Consider the following 27,274-nt stretch of genomic DNA (forward strand, 5'->3'; position numbering starts at 1 on the left):
GAACGCGTGGTCGGTAAGTGTGTGTGAGCATAACTGAAGTCGACGATGAAATCAGAAATGTGCGTCAGCTGGTGCGTGATGTGTCCGACTGGTACTGGTGGTGTTATGGTCGCGGGCACAAGAATTTCCAGCAAGCTGCGCGTAAGGGAGGTGCCCCCGTGCCACTGCTTGTGCATGGTGGACATGTACAAGGACGCCGCGCGGAGTCGCACGTTGACAAGGCCGAGGCCCCCCGCTCGCGGGGGAAGGGTGAGCGTGTCGTAGCGGACCTTAAAGAGCGTACCGGTCGTAAGGAAGTATCCGAAGGCAGCCTGGAGACTGCGTCCAATAGTTGATGGCAGCGGGAGGACCTGTGCAATGTGGTCCATTCTGGACGCCACATGTTGATTGAGGTATTGGACACGTTGTAAAGAATCGAGTCGTCGGAGAAGATTTTGTCGCACCGTCGTGCGGATAGTTTGGGGTGCACGCCGAAAATTGATGGCAGCGGAGCGGCGCACGGTGGAGGTGAAAATGATACCAAGGTATCGTAGTTTTTGTACACACGGGAGAGGTGCTAAGTCGTCGTGTGAGAGGCCGCGTCCAATGGGCATCGCCGCGGATTTAGCCACATTCATGTTACTGCCCGCTGCAGTGCCGTACGTTGATATCAAATCAAGTACCGTGTGCGCTCACTCCGTGAGCGGATCAAGAGGAGGAGGTCGTCCGCATATGCACGACATCGCAAACTGTGCTGTCGCAAAGTGAGACCAGAAAGGTGGCTCGTCAGACTCCCGATGAGTGGCAACAGGCTTAAGGCATAGAGTAGGGTCGAAAGTGGGCAGCCTTGCCGTACGGAGCGCCGGATCGCCACTGGTCCCGCCACACGGCCGTTAACCTGAATCAGCGATTCGGCGGTGCCGTACAGGCGCCGGATCACGTCGATAAAGGCTGGTGGAAAACCCATGCGGTTCATCACTGAGAACAGAAAAAGATGCCGCACATTGTCGAATGAGCTGTTAAAATCAATGGCAACCACTGCGGCGCGGAGTCTGCACGCCGCTGCCAGTGCAATTAAATCGCGACATTCTATTGTGGCCGTTTGTATATTAACTGAGCCGCCCGGAGTTGTCTGTTCCGGGGATAGAATGCTAGGCAGGACCTTGCGGCATCGCGTTGCCAGTAGGCGTGTAAAAATTTTACAGTCTGCGCTAAGCAGAGTCAGGCGATGGTAATGTGGTGTCGTCACACCTGGTGTCGGTTTGTGGATGGGTATAATTCCCGTGACGAATGACGGCGGTACGGCGTCCCCCATCGTCAGCAGTTCATGAAACATCGTTGTCCACCGTGACGCCATTAGTGTGAAGAAAGCGCGATAAAATTCTGTCGGCAATCCGTCGACACCAGGTGACTTATTCAGAGCACCTTTTTTGATTGCATCGTGGATTTCGTCACGCGTAATGGGCTCCATCAGCTCGTCCGCTTCGTCGCTGGTGAGGGTGCGAGTTACATGTGGTAACACAGACTCCTCTGCGTGGTTGTTGGTAGTCTCCTCCTGGTACATTCTGCGGTAGTGGTCGACAAAGGCACTGACGGTTTCGGCCTGGCAAGTGACGTGCTAGCCGCGACAGGTGGTGATCTCGGTGATGAGTTGTTGTCGTCCATGTTTCCTATCGGAGGCGATATGTTGCATGGACGGATGTTCTTGTTCCGCCGAATCTTGACATCGGGTTCGCACCATAGCCCCCTGCAGTCTACGGCGTGTCAAAGTTACAAATTGCGCCTTAACCCTGTTGCGTTCCCTCTGGGTGTCGGGGGTGGGCGGTTGGGCGTCCAGGTCGCGGAGAACGGCGTAGAAATAGTCGGTAGTGTGCCGGCGCGACATAGCAACTTCCTTTCCATACTGAATCAAAGTACGTCGAATGGCAGGTTTGGCGCATTCCAGCCACCAGGTCAAGGTCGTGCAGTATTTAGGTAAGCGACGTACACAGGTGGCCCATGTCTCGGTAACACGTTGAAGACATTCGGGATCATGAAGATGGGAGGTGTTTAGCTTCCACGGTGCACGACTACGCCAGACCACTTGCTTGGGGAAGAGAATGTTTCAGATGTAGGCACAGTGGTCCGAAAAGGCCAGGGGCCAAAGTTCTGCACCTTGGACTGCAGGTGTGAGTTCCCGAGAGACGTAAATTCTATCAAGGCGGCTCGCGGAGTGACTCGTCTGGTAAGTGTGTCCAGGCGCGTCGCCGTGCTGAACTTCCCAAGTGTCGCGGAGCAACAGATCTCGGACGACAAGACGCAGTTCTTGACAGGTGTTGTAGTGGGGCACTTGATCTTTGGGGTGCAAGACACAATTAAAATCACCCCCAAGCAGCGTCCAAGAAACAAAGGAGCGATTTCCTCTGAATAGAAGAGTTCCCTGTCGCGTCTGCGGGTGGAGCCTGACGGAGCGTAAATGTTGACGATACGCGTCCCCATGACGGTGACGGCCATGCCTCTGGCAGATGGAAGGTATGTGATATCGGCCACTGGAATGCCGTCCCTGGCGTAGATGGCTAGCCGCGTCCCAGGTGGTCACCAGGAGAAGGATAAGTGTTATATCCCGCGACGTCTGGAAGTGTGGCCAAGTGTACTTCCTGTAGTAGTGCGATATCGACGTCCGACGCCCATATCATCTCTTGCAGCAGTTGAAGTTTCACGGGATAGCTAATGGTGTTAGTGTTGATCGTCGCTATTCGGTAGGTTTGGAGCCGTACCCCGCCGTGGAGGGGAACTCCACCGGCGGAGGATGAAGAGGGGCGAGGCAACGGCGAGTCGTGCCGTACGCCACCTGACGGCGTTATCAGCGGCGTAACGATGCTTCCGTCTGGGGTAACTCTGTCCCCAGCGTGTGGTCCGGGTCCTCATCGACGTCCTCACTCCACACCATTGAAGGCGTTGTCGTTGTGATGGTCGTACGTTTCACTTCGGTCGTAGGGGCGGCGGACGTCTCGGCGGCAGTCGCATCGGTGGATTCCACTGGTTCAGGAGCACCTGAGCGAGCCAGTAGAGTAGGCATCGACACATCCACAGTCGGCGTCATGTTGTCGTCATTCGTATCGTGTAGGTTCTCCGAGGCCTTGTCGGGTCGGACGGCCTCTGGAGCATCACGGGGAGGTGATCCGTCCCGTTCCGAGACCGTACGGCGCTTCCTCTTGCGCCTCTTAGGTGAACGTTGTTTGCGGGTTCGTCCCTCCGTGTCGGAAGACGGAAGGGAGTCGCGTCGCTCTGAGAGGAAGGCCGTCGCGGGAACGTCAAATGAAGGGGCGTCCATACAGTCAGGCGGGTGGGTGTCGGAAGTCGTCGCTGTTGGTAGTGGCGCCGGAGGAGCGTCAGGATTTGAGCGCGACGTGTCGGCCCCGGCGGTATCCGTAGCAGCTGGAAGAGTCACCGGTACATGGTCCGACGGGCGGCGGCCGGTGGGAGGAGAAGAGAGCGCCGATGCGTAGGTGATCGGTAAAATCGTCGTCGGAGCCGGAGGTGTCACGGTAGCGGCTGGCAATTGGGTGATTCGTCGCTGAAGACACTCAGATCTGAGGTGGACTTCTTTGCCGCACCCGGAACAGGTCTTGGGTTGGCCGTCGTATATGACAACCGCGTGGCACCCGCTAATTTGCAGGTATGATGGCACGTGGCGATGGAGGTCGATGGTGATCTGCCGTACACCGTTAAGAACGGGGTACGTTTGGAATTGCGCCCAGCGTTCGGCAGTGTGGCCATGTACAGTGCCATAGGGGCGGAAAGCCGTGATAACGTCTTCCGCCGGAAGCTCGAACGGGAGTTCGAAAACTCGTACGGTGCGCATTCCTAAGCCGGCATGGTCGACAGTGACCGCTCCGACATTGCCGTCGGGGTGGCAAACGCGTAATCCATGGTTGGTGTCACGAAGTATTCTTTCACATACCGCGTCATTTACGACTTTGACGTACACAGTACTGCTTAATATGGACAAATGGATGCCCAAGATGTCGGAAGCTGGGATCTTAGCAACGTCGCGTAGGAAGCGTTCCACTTCCAGGGCCTTTGGTCGTGCGTAGTCGTTGCAGAAGTTGAATCGTAAAGTTGATTTTCGAAAACGGTTGGCCATGGTTCTAGTGCACGTAAGCGACACGTAATTGACGGCCGCTAAAATGTAAACAACAGTGATCGCGCTCGCTCCGCAGGCGGAAACAACACGTCCGTACTGCACGGCGGCGAAAGCCGGACTGACATGCTGAGCTACCGTGCCGGCATTTTTTGTTCGCTTTAGTTCGTTGCATCTGCTCGGGGCGGACGTCGTAAGACATTCATTTAAGTTCGTTGTTGATCTGTTAACTCAATTTTTTTTTATTTTTATTACAGAGGGCACATTACCTTCTGACCGAACACGCTGAGCTACCGTGCCGGCTAACACGCTGAGCTACCATGCCGGCACCACTCGGTCGCAGCCGCTTCATGGTTAAAATCGCCACGCACAGATATATATTCGACGATCGAAATTATCTTGCGATTTTCTCAGTAACGCTTGAGAAGTACGCGCTACTGCTTACTCATTTTGTTGTCCTCGTGGTGTACTACGAGTGTACGAAGTTTGCAGTAAATCCGCTTTCGAAACGTCGTGGCCTCCCCTTGTTAGCCATATCAATCCCAGCCGGCGTATAGTTCACTTTCTGACAGGTCACGGCCCTTACGCTGCGCAGTCACACCGCCTAGGCCGCAGCCATAGTGCTACTGATACATGTGAGGAAATGGATCCGTAGAACATTGGGATTGAATAGCATCGGGGAGAGGCTACGATCCTGTCTCACTCCCTTCCCAACCACTACTTCCTTTTCATGTCCCTCGACTCTTATAACTGCCATCTGCTTTCTGTACAGATGATAAACAGTTTAGACAAAAAGGGAATAGAAGCTTTTCAAATGCGAAGCTACAGAAGATTGATAAAGATTAGATTGGTAGGTCACGTAACTAATGAAGAGGTATTAAACAGAATGGGGGAGAAAAAATTATAGCATAACTTGACTAAAAGAAGGGATCGGTTGATGGGACACATTTTGAGACATGAAGAAATAACCAGTTTAGTACTGAAGTGAAGTGGGGAGAGGGTATAAAATTGCAGAGGAAGACCAAAAGACGAGTACAGTAACCAGCTTCAAATAGGTGTGGGTTGCAGTAGTCATTCGGCGATGAAGAGTCTTGCGCGGGGTACGGAGAGCTCATCAAACCAGTTTCGGACTGAAGACTGCAGCAACAACAAATGTGAGTGGGAGACTGAGATACGTTTTTGAACAGGTTTTGAGGAGAGGAAGTTGATTACCGGATTACGATACCTTCTTTTTCCGTGATCCGATTTTGATGAAATAAAGCCTATGCGCCCGCAGCTCTTGGTCGTGTGGTAGCGTTCTCGCTTCCCGCGCCCGGGTTCCCGGGTTCGATTCCCGTCGGGGTCAGGGATTTTCTCTGCCTCGTGATGGCTGAGTGTTGTGTGATATCCTTAGGTTAGTTACGTTTAAGTAGTTCTAAGTTCTAGGGGACTGATGACCATAGATGTTAAGTCCCATAGTGCTCAGAGCCATTTGAACCATTTTTTGAAAGCCTATGCGTTCCCCCGAACAACGATCAAGTTACCTGTGACAAACCGCATGAAAATTCATCTGGTAGGTTTGAAGATTAGCGTGTTCAAACAGACAGAAAAGGCGGTTCTAGAGTGTTATTAATGTAGGTTAAATATCATATTAGTGGTTACTTCGCGAACTAGATACCTGTTTTGATGAAATAGTTCCGCTAAATCATCACAAATTTTCATTTTTATCTGCATTGAGTGTCTTGTAAAAGTCTTGCCTTTGTCATTTTCAGATTTACCTTAATTCCAGTTTCTTCGCATACAGTAAACTGCGTTTTCAGCTTCACTAGATAAAACCATGACCTCAGCAAATATTATACACTTGATAATTGTTCCTTACACTGTGATACTACTCGTTTGTTGGTAGCAGCATTTAACTAAATCATCCCAACAAAAATAAGGCAGACTTTTCCATCTTTTTTCTACGTGTCTTTATGCAGTTATTTGTAACACTCCAACTGAATCTGTTGTACCTTTGTCCCTTCTGAAGCCGAATTGTTCTTCATCCAGTTACGTCTCAATTTTAGATTGCAATCATCTATTCGTTACTCTTATTAGATTTTTTTCTGAATGAGATACCAAACTTATTGTCTTATGTGCCGCATATTTCGTGGCATTTTTTCTTCAGTGTTGGCATCGTCACTAATTCTGTGAATCATATTAATCCCAAATATTTACACGTAATAGGGGAAAGGTCGTCAGCGTTCTGCGACCGTAGCACGAGTTCTGTAGCTGTGGTCCTCACGTGCCCCATGTAAGCTGAAGTCAGGCCGGTGCTCTTGAAGAAACATTTAATCAGAAACACTAGCTACTACTTGCTGTATCAGATTGTAGAACAAGAGGCAGGGGTTTCATAGTCGTAAAAGGACCGTTACGGTGTGATTGGGGGGCCACTGCCGCGCGAGAGGAAGCGAAGTAGCTGACAAGCTCACGAAGTAGCCAGCACGCAATGGGACGATGAAATACGACCATGTGCCCCACGCAGCCCTCTTACAGTATGTGTGACTGCAAAGTAGAGAGAACTGGAACGGCGGACTGCGTCACTCACACCGCTGTAAGGGACGGCACGCGGTGCAGAGACAGTTCCAGAAGTTCCTTGGCGTGACTCTGGCGTGTATCGGAAGCAGTTTTTCGTGACAATGTTCCGCCAGCGTACCAGTCACGGAGGTTTTGAACTGCACCTGCATCTGCAGCATTTGAGTGAATCACCTCCGTGCGAGTACATGGCGGAAGAGGATGCTAACCACGTCATCATCGGCAGCTGTTTATCATCACAAGGAACAAGTCGTTTGCTGTATAACACGGACTTTTTACCCACAGGGCAAATAATGATGTAAGTTTTAAAGCTATTTTCTTTTTATGACCCTAGAATCATATAATTTCTGTGTGCGTGCGTGTGTGTGTGTGTGTGTGTGTGTGTGTGTGTGTGTGTGTGTGTGTGTGTGTATGTGAGCGCGCGCATGTGTACGCAGATGTGAGTCTTGCACTAATTTTTATTTTTGTAATATGCTATTTCGGTTTTCGTGTACTAACACGAATTATTTACGGAATGGAAAAGATTGGTAGAAAGCGATCTAAGATCTGATCAATTTGGGTTCTTCAGATTCTAATTCTGATCCAAATAGCCATGGTCATCTGCCTCCTATTCAACCCCCCCCCCCCCTCCCCCACCCTTCAGGATAGAAGCGTAGCCAATCTGTCTGCGTATAAAGTAAATTCTGGTGCGAATGTTATAGATGTTTACGTAGCATGTGACTAACGGGGAACATGGGTTACAATCCCGTATTCACCTACTGTGATGTGCGAGACCACCTAGAAACCACATCCAGGCTGGCCAGCACGCTGATCTATCGTCGAAGAAGACCCAAACGAGGCATGCATGTTTAGCAAGAGGGCGTGCTGAAAAGTAATGCCTCCGAAATTTTAAAGTAAAAAGTCTTACACATTTTAAATAAAACAAACGTTATTAACATTCTAAATCTTTATTCTTCATGTCTTCATATTTGCAGATCTTTGCCACTAGAGGGCTCCGAATTGTAGTGTGTAACATGCCGGGCGGTGTACGTAACTATGTCGTTGCCTGAGAAACAGCGTGCTGTAATCCAGTGCCGAATTCGTAGAGTTCGTCCACACATGGAGCACCCTCTAATTCACCATGACGGTGTCAGACCACACACGAGCGCTACGGCATCCGCAACGATCCGACACCATGGGTTCAAATGGCTTTAAGAACTACGGGACTTAACATCTGAGGTCATCAGTCCCTTAAACTTAGAACTACTTAAACCTAACTAACCTAAGGACATCACACACATCCATGCCCGAGGCAGGATTCGAACCTCCGGCCGTAGTAGCAGCGCGGTTCCGGACTGAAGCGCCTAGAACAGGTCACAATGGCCGGCAACACCTTGGGTTCACTGTCATCGACCTCCCACCACACAGTCCCGACTTGACCCCTGCTGATTTTCACCTGTTTACATTACCTACGGAATACCATCGAGGATTTCACTTTCATAGTGACGCAACATTGAAAGCAGAGATGAAGTTGAAGCTTCATCAACGAAGTCAACCATTCTACTGTGACGGTTGAGAGAGATGTGTTCGTTGCCAGGGTGACTATGTTGAGAAATAAATATACACACTGGATATTGTACCACTGTACAGCGAGACTTTCAGAGATGGTGGTCCAGATTACTATACACACCGGTACCTCTAATACACAGTAGTACGTCCTCTTTTACTGAAGCATGACTATATTCGTCGTGGCATACTATCCAAAACTTCATCAAGACACTGTTGGTCCAGATTCCCCCACTCCTCAACTGCGATTCGGCGTAGATTCCTCACAGTGGTTGGTGGGTCACGTCGTCGTCCATAAATAGCCCTTTTCAATTTATCCCAGGCATAATCGATAGGGTTCATGTCTGGAGAACATGCTGGCCACTCCAGTCGAGCGATGTAGTTTTCCTGAAATAAGTCATTCACAAAATGTGCACGATGGGGACGCGAATTGTCGTCCATGAAGACGAATGCCTCGCCAATATGCTGCCGATATGGTTGCACTATCGGTCGGAGAATGGCACTCACGTATCGTACAGCCGTTACGGCGCCTTCCATCGCCACCAGCGGCGTACGTCGGCTCCACATAATGGTACCCAAAACGGCAGGGAATCTCCACCTTGCTGCACTCGCTGGGCATTGTGTCTAAGGCTATCAGCTAGACTGTGTTGGCTCCAAACACGTGTCCGACGATTGTATGGTTGAAGGCATACGCGACACTCATCGCTGAACAGAATGTGATGCCAATCCTGGTTCAAAAATGGTTCAAATGGCTCTGAGCACTATGGGACTTAACATCTGTGGTCATCAGTCCCCTAGAACTTAGAGCTACTTAAACCTAACTAACCCAAGGACATCACACACATCCATGCCCGAGGCAGGATTCGAACCTGCGACCGTAGAAGTCGCGCGGCTCCGGTGAGTGCCTAGAACCGCTAGACCACCGCGGCCGGCCCAATCCTGAGCGGTCCATTTGGCATGTTGTTGGGCCCATCTGTACCGCGCTGCATGGTGTCGTGATTGCAAAGGTGGACCTCGCCATGGACGTTGGGAGTGAAGATTCACATCATGGAGCCTACTGCGCACAGTTTGAGTCGTAACACGACATCCTGTGTCTGCACGAAAAGCATTATTCAACATGGTGGCGCTGCTGTCAGGGCTCCACCGAGTCATAATCCGTAGGTAGCGGTCATCCACTGAAGGAGTAGCCCTTGGGAGGCCGGAGCGAGGCATGTCATCGACAGTACCTGTTTCTCTGTATCTCCTCCATGTCCGAACAACATCGCTTTGATTCACTCCGAGTCGCCTGGACACTTCCCTTGTTGAGAGCCTTTCCTGGCACAAAGTAACAATGCGGACGCGGTCCAACCGCGGTATTGTCCGTCCAGGCATGGTTGAACTACAGACAACACGAGCCGTGTGGAATGACTGGAACTGATCGGCTGTCGGACCTCGCTCGTCTAATAGGCGCTGCTCATGCATGGTTGTTTACATCTTTGGGCGGGTTTAGTGACATCTCTGAACAGTCAAAGGGACTTTGTCTGTTATACAATACCCACAGTCAACGTCTATCTTCAGGAATTCTGAGAAAAGGGTTGGTGTAAAACTTTTCTTGACGTGTATATGTAAACAAGAAGAATAAAGGTGTGGAATGCTAATAAAGTTTGTTTTGTTTAAAAAGCTTTGAGAATTTTCACATGAAAAACTCGGAGGTATTAGTTTTAGTATCCCCTCGCAATGCACCATATTCAGACTCATTACGGAAGGAGGGATGAATACAGTGCATATGTTGTCATGGTTGGACTCGTGAATTTTAACGTCCCAAAGCTGAGGAAGAAGGGAACAATTTCGTCTTCGATTCATGTCCTGTTTAACATGTGTCCCCGTTTTTTATTAGGACCAGTTTTTGAGATTGTAAGTTGGGAGGATTTTGTCCCGTTGTCACTGAAGTTAAAATCTTCTTTGTTGTTAGGCCACGTCGTATTTCTTCAGACGGTCGACGTTTTGACCTCTGTTGTGGGATCTTCTTCACGATCTTGTGATATCGACTCTAGATTGGGCCCAATCTACCGTGGACACCACAAAATCCTGAAGAAGATCCCAGCACAGAGGCCGAAACGTCGATTGTTTGAAGAAATATGACTTGGCCTAAAAACCCAGAATATTTTAACTTCGGTTGTTCAGAGCTTTGCCTATATTAGCGTTATTATTTTCAAAGTTAGAAGTTCTTTGTCAAAAACCGCTTTTGGTACTTCAATAGATTCATAGCATCCCTTTCTTGTATTTTTAAAGATTTTATGTATGTTTCCATATTTTTTTAGTGTAATAAAACTTTTTGTTTTCCACCTAATGAGATTATTATTTTTTATGGTGAGATGGTTTATTTTAATCTGAAACTGGAGTGGTATCATGCTGCCGAGTGATTCAGCTGCTCCTGTCGATGTTTTTTGCCACCCACACTACATCTGTATCAGGAACGGTACCAAGACAGGCGACAGCCATGTAAGCGATGTTTTTAAGTTCCCTCTCAGAGCTTTGGGCAACTATTAGAAAGGGAATGATATCGTAAAAAATACAAGTGAGGATTGGCCATGGGTTACAAGATAGTTTTGGACCATGGTATAACTTACTTCTGCCGTACTTACCGAACTGTCTTCAATGTTTCTTTATGTAATTAGCGGTGTAATCATACAGGTTTTTGATGTCCTTGTAAGTTTATTCCGTTTATAGTACTTAGTCTTCCTTACTTATGGCACATTTATCAAAGAATCTACAATCTTTCTTTGTGTAATTAGCGGTGCCGTCATGTAGATTTTGGGTGTCTTTGTAAGTTTATTCTATTTGTAGCACGTCACCTTTCGTAAATGGTACAGAAACGTTTCTTATAAAGTGTGTATCACCATCATAAACTACGAAATTAACAGTAGATATAAAAACAGGAAGTGTGGAAGTAAAAAAATTTGAGATAAATAACAAAATGAAAAGAATAATGTATGTCTTGCCGCATTAATGTGCTCATGCAGTTTTGTAAATAAAATTTTTACAATACATCTATGATGTCTTCGTATATTTTACAAGTTATCCTGAGACCTTTTGACGATGTGCTTCACATCTCCAGAGCGAACTGGCCAACAACACTGTTCTGTCACGTGGGGTTGCATAAAAGGACATTGGTAAGAGAAGCTGAATCGCCCTGTATAACAGATCTCAGTAACCTTGATTTGCAAACTTGTTGATAACTGAATATAATTTATGAATTAGGAGGTAGCTGGTTCTGGCCCACTTGCCCTATTACCACTGCTCACACGTCGGCTATAACCCATGTAGGACACTGTGGCCGATGTGCAGTGACCTATTTCCAACAAAGCGCTGGGCGAGTTCATTTGTTTGTTGGGAAGGGAAGGCCAACATTGCCTGCTTACAGCCAGTGAATGACTCACTGTGATGACAGAATCGAGGCGCACGCCCTGCAATCGTCCTCAAACGATTTTATGGAAACTATTTAGTAAAAAAATCATTTGTGATTTCCTTATAACTTCATATGTGACGTTCATGATGATGTGCCCATCATTTCGTTAGTGGTCATATTTATTATGATATTTACATGGAAGTGAGACACTGCGCGAAATTCGAAAAAGTTTGCAATGAAAAATATAGGTCGCTATGATTTTGCATCTGTTGCATATTACACAATATATTGCAGAGTATGGGCTTTAGCTAACTTGCGTGCAGGTCTATATCTGTCACCAATCTTGAGAAAATTGGTCTGATGTAGCACACTCATTTGTGATCACGCCACACTGGTAGTAAAGGCAGAATGATGTGGAACATTTTCTTCATATTTCATGAGCGGATTGAGATACTGAGATACTGGAATGAGCCGGCCATAGTGGCCGTGTGGTTCTAGGCACTTCAGTCTGGATCCGCAAGACCGCTACGGTCACAAGTTCGAATCGTGCCTCGGGCATGGATGTGTGTGATGTCCTTAGGTTAGTTAGGTTTAAGTAGTTCTAAGTTCTAGGGGACTGATGACCACAGGTGTTAAGTCCCATAGTGCTCAGAGCCATTTGAACCATTTTTTTAGATACTGGAATGAGATTTTGGCTAATGATAGCATGCAAAGAGGAGAATATTTTGCCATATGGTTATTATGCAAAACTTCATTATCTATAGTTTTATTCCAATAACTACAGACTTTTTCGATGAAAGAATGCAATTTGTAAGGTGCATCAACAGATGGTGAAACGAGAAATGCTATGGGTTTTGGAGTTTTGGAACAACATAAGTGAAGACATTACACATTTATTTTTTACCAAGAATGTGCTTTTTTATAAATTGCTGATTACTTTTCTCAATTCCTCAATAAACTGAATAAAACACTTTTTTAGAATTCTTTGCAACTGAGGCTGCACAACATGTTAGTGAGGCGAGACTGTGTAAATTCTGCTGCATTTTGGCAAAAGAAGCAAAAATTTATGGCAATTAGAGAAATGTATAGGCGTTACCCAAAATTCGCCACTCATGACGCTTCTCTGAAAGTTACAAGTGGTTAATAAGCCAGGCGAAATAAATCGCTGATTCTGGGCGAAATTCTTTTTAAATATTAACCAAGCAGAGGTGACAGATCTTTTAGACTGATCAGCATACAAGAGTGAACATGGAGGGGCTCCAGTTAATATTTACAAGAACTCGAGCGGAGGTTTCGGTTTGGAATGGCACTTCCCCTCCAGCGCTTGGCATTTCCCCTACAGCGCCTGCCTGTAACCCCCACCACTACCGCTCTCCCCACGCGCGCCCTGCCGTCTGCGCATCTATCGGGCGCTGTATTCTGTGTACACTGTAACTGGCGCACGTAAGCCGCCGCCCGTGGCTCACCGGCTGCTGCTGCTGGTCAGACTTGGGCACGTAGATGACGGACGCGAAGCTGTCCTCCGAGTCGACGCTGGTGTCGCTCTGCAGGCTGGAGTCTTTGGACGAGTCGGAGCCGTCCTCCCTGGAGTGCCGCCGCTCGCCCGGCCGGCTGGACGCCTCGCAACAGTTGCTGTTGTTCACGCCGCCCATCTGTGGCACAAGCAGAGATTTCTTGTAAATACGCCACACACAAGTTTCAGGATGTTCGAAAGCTTTTGAGTAAACAGTGTAAAAGGAAGCAGTGTATAATGAAGCAATATACACAATTTGTTATCAGTCGCAATGCTTAGCTACAGGAAACGAGTGTCCATAGAAAACTCAACTTACCATTACGCTCTAGCAGGGCTGAACTACACAAGATGGCACAGTTAAAAGTAGCCCGCCTACCCTTTCAATGCGAATGAAAATTTTGACTTCCTAAATAGAGTAGACAGCTACAACAATGGACGGCTTTATGTAGTAATCGACTGGTAGCGTTCTTCTGTCACCATTTCAGACGTTTCTCTTTGCGTTCTGCGAAAGGACTTTCTCAATAGAAGAAAGAATTGAAACTGTGGAAGCATATCTGAAAACAGGTTCGATTAAGGTACTGGCGAAGTTTTTGGGGTCAAGTATCTGGATAGAGGTCTACCAACAAATACAGTAATACGGAGTCTATGAAAAAATTGGCTCACCTACAGATCTGTGCAAAATGTAAAATCACAAAGGATTTCTTCAGTTTACACGTCAGAAGTTCTTGCAGACACTCGCTGAAGAATTCTTCGGAGCCCAAACAAGTCTAGGCGTAAACTGGCCCAACAGGCAGCGGATATTGAAAAGCCTTAATTTGAAGCCATATCATGTGACTTGTGCAGCAATTACGGGGATGACAACCAAAACGTGTAGATTACTGCACGTGGCTTTTGAACAACATCAGTGATGGTTTGTTAGACCATTTCCATTACATCATGAGTGATGAAGTATGGTTTCATCTTTCCAGTCATCTCGGTTCACAGAACACGAGGTGCTGGACAAACAAGAACCATAACATTGTGTGTCACCAACCACTACACAGTGAAAAAATCAGCGTGTAGTGCAGTGTAACAGGAAAGCGCATCACTGACTGATACTTTTTGACACTAACCTCAACATGGTTGCATATATGTGAATTTTTGATACCTTTTGCGCTCAACTCACTGATTATGAAACACAACACTGCTTCTTTCAGCACGGTGGGGCAACATGTCACACGTCTAAGGTATCGCTGGAACAAGTCCATGATGTCTTCACTGAGGAACGAACTGTCAGCAAACATTTATGGCCACCACATACGCCGGATTTAATAACATCTGATTTTTTGCTGCGGAGGCACTTGAACAGCAAAGTCTATGAGACAAATCCACGCATAATATAAGAACTGAAAGACAAGGTTACCCGTGAAGTTGCCTCCATCGATATTCGAACATTACGCCGGGTGTATCTGAATATGTTTAGAGGTGCACAATGTAGTAGTACATGTCGCTATAAAGCATAGCAAAACGTCTCACTTTCCTTTTACTAGAGTGATGAAAGATGTGTGTGTGTGTGAAAAAAATGGCTGTAATTAGTAGTAGCGTAAAGAGCACCTACTGTACCCGCGTTTATTGGAATTTATGTGCAGATATGAGCAAGAGAAGGAGCGGGCACAGCGCAGAAAGCGACGACGGTTGTGTAATTTGAACTGGCCAGTGAGGAGACACTTGCCACTTTGCAGTCGTGCTTTGTGGGTGCTGTGGATTCCAAGGAAGAAAGGGACCAGAAGACGGTGGTCGAGTACTTAAGAAAAATGAACTTTGTTATATGGACTCTAGGTCAGGTTATCTGCGAACTTATGGTTTTGGTCACCTATGAACATATTGTCTGAAAACATGTTAATTATCAGTTGTTGTGAGTTGAGAATTTATTGGAATAAAGACGAGTAACGGAAACCGTGTTTGTGATTTCGTTTGAGTTGTTTAAGTGTAGCCCTCGCCCCTTTGCAATCGCAAAACAGGCCAGTGTTCTAATACATGGCACCGTATAGCAGGACCACAAAATCAAGAGAAGACAAGACAGCGACCGGATAATTCTGAAAAGGAGATAACAGTTATTACAGGGAACGAGTAAAGACTTGGCACGTCGCAATAAATCGATCACTTAAGATCAACACACAACAGTAAAGATACCTCAAGTGGCATCTTAAATGACGGATGCAGACGAGACTAAGTAAAATAAGAGAGCCATAACAAGGAATTAAAATTAAAATTTTACGAAAAACGGGAAGATGTACGTCGTTGTCTAGGGCGAAGGAAATAAACAAGCCATCAAGAACTGTATCGTAACCATATACGCTTCACGGCACAAACAACAGCAACTTTATTCAAATCAGATGGTTCAAATGGCTCTGAGCACTATGGGACTTAACATTTGAGGTCATCAGTCCCCTAGAACATAGAACTACTTAAACCTAACTAACCTAAGGACGACACACACAGCCATGCCCTAGGCAGGATTCGAACCTGCGACCGTAGCGGTCGCGCGGTTCCAGACTGAAGCGCCTAGAACCGCTTGACCGCTCCGGCCGGCAACTTTATTCAAACTAAAGGCATTGTGACATTAATTACACCCAAACAATTTAGACTGTAGCAATCTTTAACGAAAAGAGTACTAGTTGGGCATAGCAACCAGGTCAACGACGAATATTATTCACATGTTGGAGTACATTGTCGGCATATAAATCACGAGAAGATATGCCAACGACAGAGAAGATTTTTGGCGAGCGGGCTCGACGACGACAGGAGCTGTGACGGATTCCGACGGCAACACTCCGTTCCTTCGTAGTCGGTGGCAGTGCAGCTGACTACGGCAGCAGCTCCACAGAGACTGTCGGAGACTGCGCTACACACACGACGGCATCGCCAGGGTGCTACAGCAGCTGGTGCAGAAAGCGCCCGGCTGCTTTCCTTCTCCACCCTTCCCTAATCCGAGATAGTGCTCCGTCGCTAATGATCTCGTTGTCGAAGGGACGATAACACAAATCTCCTCCTCCTCTAGTTATCAATAAATCTTGCCATCTAGACTGATTAGTAGTTTAATTACGTATTCTAAATCGTTTCTTAGACTTTTCAAATTGTATTATAAACCGTTTATATACACTACTGGCCATTAAAATTGCTACACCACGAAGATGACGTGCTACAGACGCGAAATTTAACCGACAGGAAGAAGATACTGTGATATGCAAACGATTAGCTTTTCATTGCATTCACACAAGACTGGCGCCGGTGGCGACACCTACAACGTGCTGACATGAGGAAAGTTTCCAACCGATTTCTCATACACAAATAGCAGTTGACCGGCGTTGCCTGGTGAAACGTTGTTGTGATGCCTTGTGTAACGAGGAGAAATGCGTACCATCACGTTTCCGACTTTGATAAAGGTCGGATTGTAGCCTATCGCGATTGCGCTTTATCGTATCGCGACATTGCTGCTCGCGTTGGTCGAGATCAATGAGTGTTAGCAGAATATGGAATCGGTGGGTTCAGGAGGGTAATACGGAACGCCGTGCTGGATTCCAACGGCCTCGTATCACTAGCAGTCGAGATGACAGGCATCTTATCCGCATGGCTGTAACGGATCGTGCAGCCACGTCTCGATCCCTGAGTCAGTAGATGGGGACGTTTGCAAGACAACAACCAACTGCACGAAGAGTTCGACGACGTTTGCAGTAGCATGGACTATTTGCTCGGAGACCATGGTTGCGGTTACCCTTGCCGCTGCATCATAGACAGGAGCGCCTGCGATGGTGTACTCAACGACGAACCTGGGTGCACGAATGGCAAAACGTCATATTTTCGGATGAATCCAGGTTCTGTTTACAGCATCATGATGGTCGCATCTGTGTTTGGCGACATAGCAGTGAACGCACATTGGAAGCGTGTATTCGTCATCGCCATACTGGGTATCAGTAGCGTAGCTGAGACGATAGTCCATATGTTCATAATCTGATAAGAAACCGCTTGTGAGAACGGTGTCAAAATCTAGAAATATGGAAAGAGAATAAAAAGCCAGTTGCGTTTTAGAAGAACGATATTAGCTGAATTAGTTACTGGAAACAACAAGTTTACACGCATCTGTACCAGGCCACCTTATCAAATGTGAAATACTGCTAGATGCCTTCCTATGCAGGTGGACGCCTACCTTCTTCGAGTCCGGGGGCGGCGTGCGAGGCGACAGCGCGTCGAAGGAGGAGCCGGAGGCGGGCGTGGGGGAGGGCGGTGGCTGCTGCTGCCGCTGTGCCGCCCCCGGCGCGCCGCCCGCCCCCGGTGCAGACGCCGCCCCCGGCGCGGCCCCCGCCGCCCCCGCCGCCGCCCCCGCGGCCGCTTCGCCGCCCTTCCAGCCTTGCAGGATCCGCACGAAGCCGTTCTTGAAGGACGACCCGGCCACCTGGAAAAGGCACAACTCAGGCTGGTTAGGCTGCGTCTCAGGACACGATTCTCTTAAAATACAGATGGAGTCATCATTTATATTAAGGTTGTTGGGCACTATAAGGCACAGGATATGTTCCATTCGATCCAACCTATAAAGAAATATTCAGCAAAATGCCTCTGGGTGTGTTAACAGGTTGTTTTATCCGTATCTACACAACTGTACGAAGACAAGATGTTGTTTGATATGGTAACCATAAATCTCAAATTATTCTTCACCGATTTGCTTCAGATTTTGGTACTATGCTCTAATAGACCGTTGGATGCACATACCGCTATATTTTTTAAAAATATCTATAATAATAAATATATGTATAATGTTAAACAGAGGAGTATTTTTAGCTAAAATCTCGAAAAATTCTATTTAATTCAGACTTTTGCATGATATTCAAATAAACACTCAAATGGCCATATATATATATACACTCCTGGAAATGGAAAAAAGAACACATTGACAGCGGTGTGTCAGACCCACCATACTTGCTCCGGACACTGCGAGAGGGCTGTACAAGCAATGATCACACGCACGGCACAGCGGACACACCAGGAACCGCGGTGTTGGCCGTCGATTGGCGCTAGCTGCGCAGCATTTGTGCACCGCCGCCGTCAGTGTCAGCCAGTTTGCCGTGGCATACGGAGCTCCATCGCAGTCTTTAACACTGGTAGCATGCCGCGACAGCGTGGACGTGAACCGTATGTGCAGTAGGCGGACTTTGAGCGAGGGCGTATAGTGGGCATGCGGGAGGCCGGGTGGACGTACCGCCGAATTGCTCAACACGTGGGGCGTGAGGTCTCCACAGTACATCGATGTTGTCGCCAGTGGTCGGCGGAAGGTGCACGTGCCCGTCGACCTGGGACCGGACCGCAGCGACGCACGGATGCACGCCAAGACCGTAGGATCCTACGCAGTGCCGTAGGGGACCGCACCGCCACTTCCCAGAAAATTAGGGACACTGTTGCTCCTGGGGTATCGGCGAGGACCATTCGCAACCGTCTCCATGATGCTGGGCTACGGTCCCGCACACCGTCAGGCCGTCTTCCGCTCACGCCCCAACATCGTGCAGCCCGCCTCCAGTGGTGTCGCGACAGGCGTGAATGGAGGGACGAATGGAGACGTGTCGTCTTCAGCGATGAGAGTCGCTTCTGCCTTGGTGCCAATGATGGTCGTATGCGTGTTTGGCGCCGTGCAGGTGAGCGCCACAATGAGGACTGCATACGACCGAGGCACACAGGGCCAACACCCGGCATCATGGTGTGGGGAGCGATCTCCTACACTGGCCGTACACCACTGGTGATCGTCGAGGGGACACTGAATAGTGCACGGTACATCCAAACCGTCATCGAACCCATCGTTCTACCATTCCTAGACCGGCAAGGGAACTTGCTGTTCCAACAGGACAATGCACGTCCGCATGTATCCCCTGCCACCCAACGTGCTCTAGAAGGTATAAGTCAACTACCCTGGCCAGCAAGATCTCCGGATCTGTCCCCCATTGAGCATGTTTGGGACTGGATGAAGCGTCGTCTCACGCGGTCTGCACGTCCAGCACGAACGCTGGTCCAACTGAGGCGCCAGGTGGAAATGGCATGGCAAGCCGTTCCACAGGACTACAGCCAGCATCTCTACGATCGTCTCCATGGGAGAATAGCAGCCTGCATTGCTGCGAAAGGTGGATATACACTGTACTAGTGCCGACATTGTGCATGCTCTGTTGCGTGTGTCTATGTGCCTGTGGTTCTGTCAGTGTGATCATGTGATGTATCTGACCCCAGGAATGTGTCAATAAAGTTTCCCCTTCCTGGGACAATGAATTCACGGTGCTCTTATTTCAATTTCCAGGAGTATATATATATATATATATATATATATATATATATATATATATATATATATATATATGGGTAAAAGTTAGTTGCAACAATCTCAGAAAGTTCTTGACTGTTCTTCAAATTTTTACACAATACTTACAGGCTTCACATCTGTTATTCAGGGTGTTAGAGTATAAGAGCAGATATTGTGATCATTGGTACCTTAGTATGTACTCACTTCAGTGTGTTAGTTGTCTTATCTCTGTTTATAAACAATCTTCCTGAAAACATGTCATATAACTTACTACTTGATATTATCTGCATGGTTGTAACTTCACCACTAAGTGGACTGTGCCTTTCAGTAGAGACTAATTGCTCCATGTGCCCATACTTCAACACCTGACCTGCTGCCCAGGGGAAAATAAGCATTAAGGCCAGCTCTTGCTACATGGCGTTGGAGGCACTAACCAATCTAAAAACATACTACTACTAATAGCTACAGTTATTAGTCTGTAAATGAAGTAAACACTGGTGTAATGTTATTCAGTACACTGTCTCAGTCACCAATTAATATAATAAAAATACTTGCACTTATACCCCTAACAAACTGAGTGTACAAAACAGAGTTATGTGTGTATGTCTGAGGTATTCTCTCAAACCCCTGGATCGATTTCAACCAAATTTGACACAGAAACAACAGACTTCACTAGTACCAGCATTGTGAGGTTTATAACTTCCTAACTCCAATAGGAGTAGAGATATGCGAAAAAATGTGTTTTTTCCAGCCCCTGAGCTATGGACTGCTCTGTATGACAAGCATGTTGTGTAGGAGCAGTATCAGCCTGCCAGATCAACCTACTTTGCCGGGTAACCTACATGATGAGGGCAAGAAACAGGTTTATGTGCCTCCACATGTAGGCTGCCCTGCATTACAGCTGTGTTGTCTTGAAGTTATATTGGCCTGCTTTATCGACCTGATTTGCATGATGGCCAGTATGTGAGCAGCAAATAAATGATTTTCAAGCTCCTAATATGTAGCCTGTCCACTCTGACAGACATGTTGTGCGAATGTACTGGCCTGCTTCATTGAACTCTATTGCAGGGACTACACATGCCAATGAGCATGACTAGGGACAGGTTAAGATGGACAGAGGAGCAGATGGACAGAGCGGAATGAGGAGAAGTAGAGAGAGAGAGAGAGAGGGGGGGGGGAGGAAGGGATGATGTGTGAGAGTGGTGGAAAATGTGGAAGGGTAGTGGACTGGTAGAAAAGAAAGAATGTTAGGCAGAAATGGGAAGATAAATGGGGAGGAAGATGTGGTTGGGGGGGGGGGGGGAGGAGATGTGGTTAGAAAGAGGGGCAGGAGGAGATAAAGAGACTGAGAGAAAGGGAAGGAGGAGGTAGGCAAATAGAAGTGGGAGGATGAGTTGGATAGACGTAAGGAGGAAGAGGCAAAGAAGGGAGGAGATATTTGGAGCAATATATGCGTCCAATGCATAAGTAAGAGAAGCCTCAGGAAAAAGGCTAGTGTTTCATATATTTAACATTTTTGGATTCCCCAGTTTTAAGGTCTTAGTATAAGCTTATTTATTTTCCCTTCTGTAGCATCTAAAGATCGCCACTGTAGGTTGAAACCAATTGTGGTTGTGTAATAAAGAGTGATTCTGTAAAAATAAACAAAACTTTTTAATGAATCAATCAACGATCTTGTTAAACAGAACGTCGTGTTTTTCAAAGACGTGGGTATGTTGGAAAGTTTCTGAGAAAATGCTGTGCATCTGTAAAGTAAACCACATACAAGATGATAACGCTACCAAGTCTAGAATACTGTTCCAGTGTTTGGATTACTTATCAAATAAACATGACAACGAGGACTGAGCAAAACCTGGATATTTAAAAAACCAACCCAATGGGTAAAACTGCATTTTTGTTGGTTTAATTGCATTTTTGTTTTTCATATTGCTAGTGAAACAGTTCAATTTAAATTAGAATGATTAATTCACTCAAAACACTAACACGTTCTTACAACTAATTTGTCAATGGAAAAATGATAAATTAAACTGGCAAAAATTGATTAATTTAATTTTCTTATATTGCCAGCCAGAACATTGCAGAATTGTCACAATCTTTTGTTTAAGCACATGGCTGTAAAAACTATGTAGATGTAACAATTCATGCTTAGTTCCAGCGTTGGATCTGTATTTCAAACGTGAGATTACTTTAGTTATATGTTTTTTGGGATTCTTATTATTTTCCATAGCATGTAAATTGTACTGAACACGTGTGAAAGAAAATTAAAAATTCTTTGCATCCATTGAGAGAATCCTCTCCACCTACAGGCTTGTTAGGCCAAAATTAAGAAATAATTTAGGAGAGAAAAGAGCTAAGAAATTAATGAAGATCTATAAATTTCAGCATGCTTTCTGAAATGACTATATTGTAATTTACAGTCATTCCGATTCTACATCAAGTTTAAGTTGTTTTTCTGGTAGTGTAACGGTATTTAATAATGTTTCTTATATTACAAGAGAATTTAAAACACAATATTAATAAAATAAATTATTGTGGATTTATTGTTTCTTAATTTTTTTAAATCCTTATTTTTTTGTCAGATTCAATTACAACAATCCTTACGACAGCAGACGTCGAACGAATTCAGAGACATGAAGCTCTAATCGTAATGGGTTGGTATAGCTCGTACGAAACTGGTTGGACGAAAGCTAAAGGATAGAAAAGAAAGCTATACGAAAGTGTAACAGAAATGTTCGGCAAACTTGAATGGAAATTCCTTTAAGAAAAATGCGGAGTTCTCACATAACCCTGCTCGATAAATTTGAAGAACCTTTATTCGAAGATGACTATGAGACCATTAAACTGCTGGCAATTATTTCTAAGGAAGGCATCGTGAGGAAAAGGTAGAGGAGGCATAAGACAGTCATTATCCCACGCTCAGAATGCGAATGGAACAGGGGAAAAAATTCATAATATTGGTACGATGTGCGCTTCGCCGTGCGACGTACAGTGGCTTGCGGAGCACTAATGTAGATGTAAATGTAGATGTAGGTATACTGAAGATGACACCTGCAGAAGCCAACGTACGCATGATGCGGTATCTCTGAAACATCCGTCGAAATAAGCAGTGCGAACTTGACACTTACTGCCCCAGTCCTGATCTAACTAGCAGCACTGTCTCTCATGCCCCATAGCACTGGTAGGAAAAGTCATCGATCTGAGTCACCCGTGACACCGGAACTTCTAGTAGTTTCCAGACTTGTCATTTTTTTTCGTGACACATTTGTGTGCACAACAGATCTACTTCACCACATAGATATTTCCGTGATTTCGCTATATCGCTCCAGACAAATACCGGGACGATTCCTTTGAAAACGGCAGGGCGATTTCCTTACCCATCCTTTTGTAATCCGAGCTTACGCCGCGTCTCTGATGACCGGGTTGTCGACAGGACATTAAACTCTAATCTGCCATCCTTGCTTCACATACGTCTTATTGGTGGTGTTAACACTGTCCTTGCTAGTTCCCATTTCCTTTGAAATGAAAGAAATGGACTGTCGTGGGTTGTATGCCAGAGACTATCGTTTGCCAATTCCAGTGGTTAAAGGAAGGAAGGAAGGAAGGAAGATTAGGGCTTAACGCCCCATCGATATCGAGGTCATTAGAGAGGGAGCACAAACTCGGATTGATTCAAGGACAGAGGAAAAAATTGGCTGTGCCCTTTCAAAGGAACCAGCCCGGCATTTGCCTGAAACGATTTAGGGAAATGACGGAGAACCAAAATCAGAATGGCTTCAACCGCCGTCCTCCCGAATCTGAGTCCAGTGCGCTAACCACTGCGCCACCTCGCTCGGTCCTGGTTTAAGGATTGCACTGCTGCGTCTGTATTTTCAAGGAACACGAAGCGACTTTTGAGCCATACGGCCAGCCGCTGTGACCGAGGAGTACTAGCCGCTTCAGTCCGGGACCGCGCTGCTGCTACGGTCGCAGGTTCGAATCCTGCCTTGGGCATGGATGTGTGTGATGTCCTTAGGTTAGCTAGGTTTAAGTAGTTCTAAGACTAGGGGACTGATGACCTAAGATGTTGAGTCCCTTAGTGCTTAGAGCCATTTGAACCATTTTGAGCCATACTACGCCTGGAGATGATACATAATGGCGAAACACGGAAGTTGGTGAAGTGTTGAAGAGTGTTACGTTGTTCGGAAGTAATTTTTCCGTGGCACTGATGTGCTTATTCTGTAATGATGTGACGTTAATTGCCATTCAAGTAACGGACAGGTGTAACGAAACAACTCCCGATGGAAAACAGTTTTTTGGTTCTTATTTGACATTTTAACCTACATTTCAACGTAATTTCGTATTATTAAGGCAAAAATGATCTCTATGGTCAAATTGTGTAAGCAATTAACTTTTACGTAACAGTAGATTCCGCAGTGCCCGTGTTATTCAGAAGTGCGATGCAATGCTACTTCGGACATGCATAGTGCACGGACGAAACGTTAATCGTTTGTGAAGAGCCTGGTACACATTCCAGCGGAGATTTTCGCGGTTTGTGAATGAAATAAAAACTTCACGGATTTCTTGTCACCTCAACTCGCAGTGTGTTCTGACATTTCGGATGGCATACCCGGCAGTTCAACAGATGGGAACGGAAGACTGTGTGCCTTCCGAAACGCAGTGGACACACTGTGGATTGGAGCCGCAAGAAACCTGACATTATTTAATTCCATGCCTTGTAAATGTGTATACAACTCACCATTAAAATTGCAACACGATGAAGGATACCAATAACGACACTTTTCATATCGTACACTACTGGCCATTAAAATTGCTACACCAAGAAGAAATGCAGATGATAAACGGGTATTAATTGGACAGATGTATTATACTAGAACTGACATGTGACTACATTTTCACGCAATTTTGGTGCATAGATCCTGAGAAATCAGTACCAAGAACAACCACCTGTGGCCGTAATAATGGTCTTGATACGCCTGGGCATTGAGTCAAACAGAGCTTGGATGGCGTGTACAGGTACAGCTGCCCATGCAGCTTCAACACGATGTCACAGTTCATCAAGAGTAGTGAATGGCATATTGTGACGAGCCAGTTGCTAAATCACCATTGACCAGACGTTTTCAGTTGGTGAGAGATGTGGAGAATGTGCTGGCCAGGGCAGCAATCAAACATTTTCTGTATCCAGAAAGGGCCCTACAGGGCTTGCAACTTGCGGTCGTGCATTATCCTGCTGAAATGTAGGGTTTCGCAGGGATCGAATGAAGGATGGAGCCACGGGTCGTAACACATCTGAAATGTAACGTCCAATGTTCAAAGTGCCGTCGTTGCGAACGAGAGGTGACCGAGACTTGTAACCAATGGCACCCCATACCATCACGCCTCGTGATACGGCAGTATGGCGCTGACGAATACACGCTTCCAATGTGCGTTCACCGCGATGTCGCCAAATACGGATGCGACCATCATGATGCTGTAAACAGAACCTGGATTCGTCCGAAGAAGTGACGTTTTACCATTCGTGCACCCAGGTTGGTCGTTGAGTACTCAATCGCAGGCGCTCCTGTCTGTGATGCAGCTTCAAGGGTAACCGCAGCCATGGTATCCGAGCTGATAGTCTATGCTGCTGAAAACGTCGTCGAACTGTTCGTGCAGATGGTTGTTGTCTTGCAAACGTCCCCATCTGTTGACTCGGGGATGGAGACGTGGCTGTTCGACCCGTTACAGCCATGCGGATAAGATGCCTGTCATCTCGACTGCTAGTGATACGAGGCCGTTGGGATCCAGTACGGCATTCCGTATTACCCTCCTGAACCCACAGGTTCCATATTCTGCTAACAACCATTGGATCTCGACCAACGCGAGCAGCAACGTCGCGATACGATAAACCGCAATCGCGATAGGCTACAATTCGACCTTTATCAAAGTCGGAAACGTGATGGTACGCATTTCTCCTCGTTACACGAGGCATCACAACAACGTTTCACCAGGCAATGTCCGTCAACTGCTGTTCGTGTATGAGAAATCGGTTGGAAACTTTCCTCATGTCAGCACGTTGTAGGTGTCGCCACCGGCGCCAACCTTGTGTGAATGCTCAGAAAAGCTAATCATTTGCATATCACAGCATCTTCATCCTGTCGGTTAAATTTCGCTTATGTTGCACTCATCTTCGTGGTGTAGCAATTTTAATGGCCAGTAGTGTATGTAGATAACATAATACCAAGAAAATATTGTTATAGTTGTAGATGGTTTGGCAGGATACAGGCTGCGAAATTTAGCTTATGCGGTTGACGAATTCCGACACGTGAAGGTAGACATTTCTTCCTCTCACTTGAGTATAGCACGATATTTTCGGAAGCAAATACATTCAAATGCGATATCTGAATGATGAACCAGCTGCGTGATCTACCTTTACGCACACAATATTGTGCCGTCACTCTGACTACTTAATGCGGTTGCGCTGAAATGCTGAACATTTGCGTTCCCATCGTGTGAGTGTATTTCATGCCAGTTTGGCGGCTTTTGTATCCCGACTTCACAGTGATGCAATTTTAATGGCTGCATTGTATTTTGTGAACACACTGCTGATAGTACTCTTCGTTTTTTCACCTCCTTCCATCTTTTACGTTACTGGATTTAGTGACACGACAGATACACTGATAAGCCACGACATTATGACCACTGCGCACCGCGACGTTGAATGCCGCCTGGTGGGGCTGCGGACAAGTGCGGGGTGACAAAAGTATGTAAGCGGAGCAGACACGGACGGGGGATCACCCTTGCGAAGATATGAGCTGCAACTGGGGAAATCCAATGAGATAAGCGACTTTGACAAAGAGCAAATCATTATTACGCAGGGCCTGTAAACGGTATCTCGAAAGCGGTGAGGCTGGTCGAATGTTCACGTGCTACTGTCGTGAGCATCTACGGAATGGGGCAGAAGGACAGTGAAATTACCACTACGCGCTAAATGGTTGGATGTCCGCTCCTCCTCACAGAACGTTGGGTTCGGAGGCTTGCCTGCTCTGTAAAGTAGTAGTGATCTGTGGCATTTCTGGCGAAAGAGCACAACGCTGGTGCACGCACAAATGTTTCGGAGCACACCGTTCATCGTAAATAGTTAAACTTGGAGCTCTGCAGCAGACCACCCCTACGGGTTCACATGTTGACACCGACATCGTCAGTTACGATAACAGCGGTCACGGGACCATCGGAATTCGACGTCGATCAACGCAAACGTATCGGCTCTTCGGGTGAATCACATTTTTCCTACACTAGGTCAATGGTCGTCTCTGCAAACGCCATCATCGAGGTGAACGCGTGCTCCAAACGTGCAGCGTTCCAACGGACGCAGGTTGGTGGGAGCAGTATTATGCTATGGGAACATTGTCCTGCGCTTGCATGAGACCTGTGGTAGTAATCGAAGACACGCTGACAGCTGGTAACCACCTGTATCCCTTCATGCTTGATGTCTTCCTCGACGGCGATGCCATCTTTCAGCAGCATAAGTGTCCGTGTCTCGGAGCCAGAACTGTGCTACAGTGGTTTGAGGAACATTGTAGTGAACTCACATTGATATCTCGGCGACCAAATTCTCCTGATTTAAATCCTTTGGAACCCATCTGGGTCGTTATCTGGCGCTATCACCGCGTTCGCAAATCAGCGGCCTCTTAATTACCGAAATTACATGAACTGTGCGTAGACATCTAATGCCCCGTACCTCCACAAATCTACCAACAAACTGTCGGATCCGTGACACGCAGAATCAGTGATGTATTTTGTTCCAAAGACGGACAAACAAGCTATGAAGCACGTGGTCCTAATGTTTTAGCTCACCAGTGTGTATCGAATTGTGTTGTTTCG

The 27,274-nt window shown here is 46.7% G+C and overlaps 1 protein-coding gene across 1 annotated transcript in view; it reads right to left on the minus strand.

Moving 5' to 3' along the window:
- Positions 1-27,274, minus strand: part of LOC124623084 (serine/arginine repetitive matrix protein 2) — a 495,093-nt gene that overhangs the window by 33,514 nt on the left and 434,305 nt on the right. Inside the window, exons 13-16 of the mRNA XM_047148875.1 lie at positions 17,468-17,533; positions 17,288-17,380; positions 13,077-13,240; positions 1,570-1,582 (exon numbers count right to left, since the gene is read on the minus strand). Coding sequence (XP_047004831.1) covers positions 1,570-1,582; positions 13,077-13,240; positions 17,288-17,380; positions 17,468-17,533 — 336 coding nt within the window. The remainder of the gene's footprint in view (positions 1-1,569; positions 1,583-13,076; positions 13,241-17,287; positions 17,381-17,467; positions 17,534-27,274) is intronic.

Source organism: Schistocerca americana, chromosome 7, assembly GCF_021461395.2.
Source record: "Schistocerca americana isolate TAMUIC-IGC-003095 chromosome 7, iqSchAmer2.1, whole genome shotgun sequence".
Classification (NCBI taxonomy): domain Eukaryota; kingdom Metazoa; phylum Arthropoda; class Insecta; order Orthoptera; family Acrididae; genus Schistocerca; species Schistocerca americana.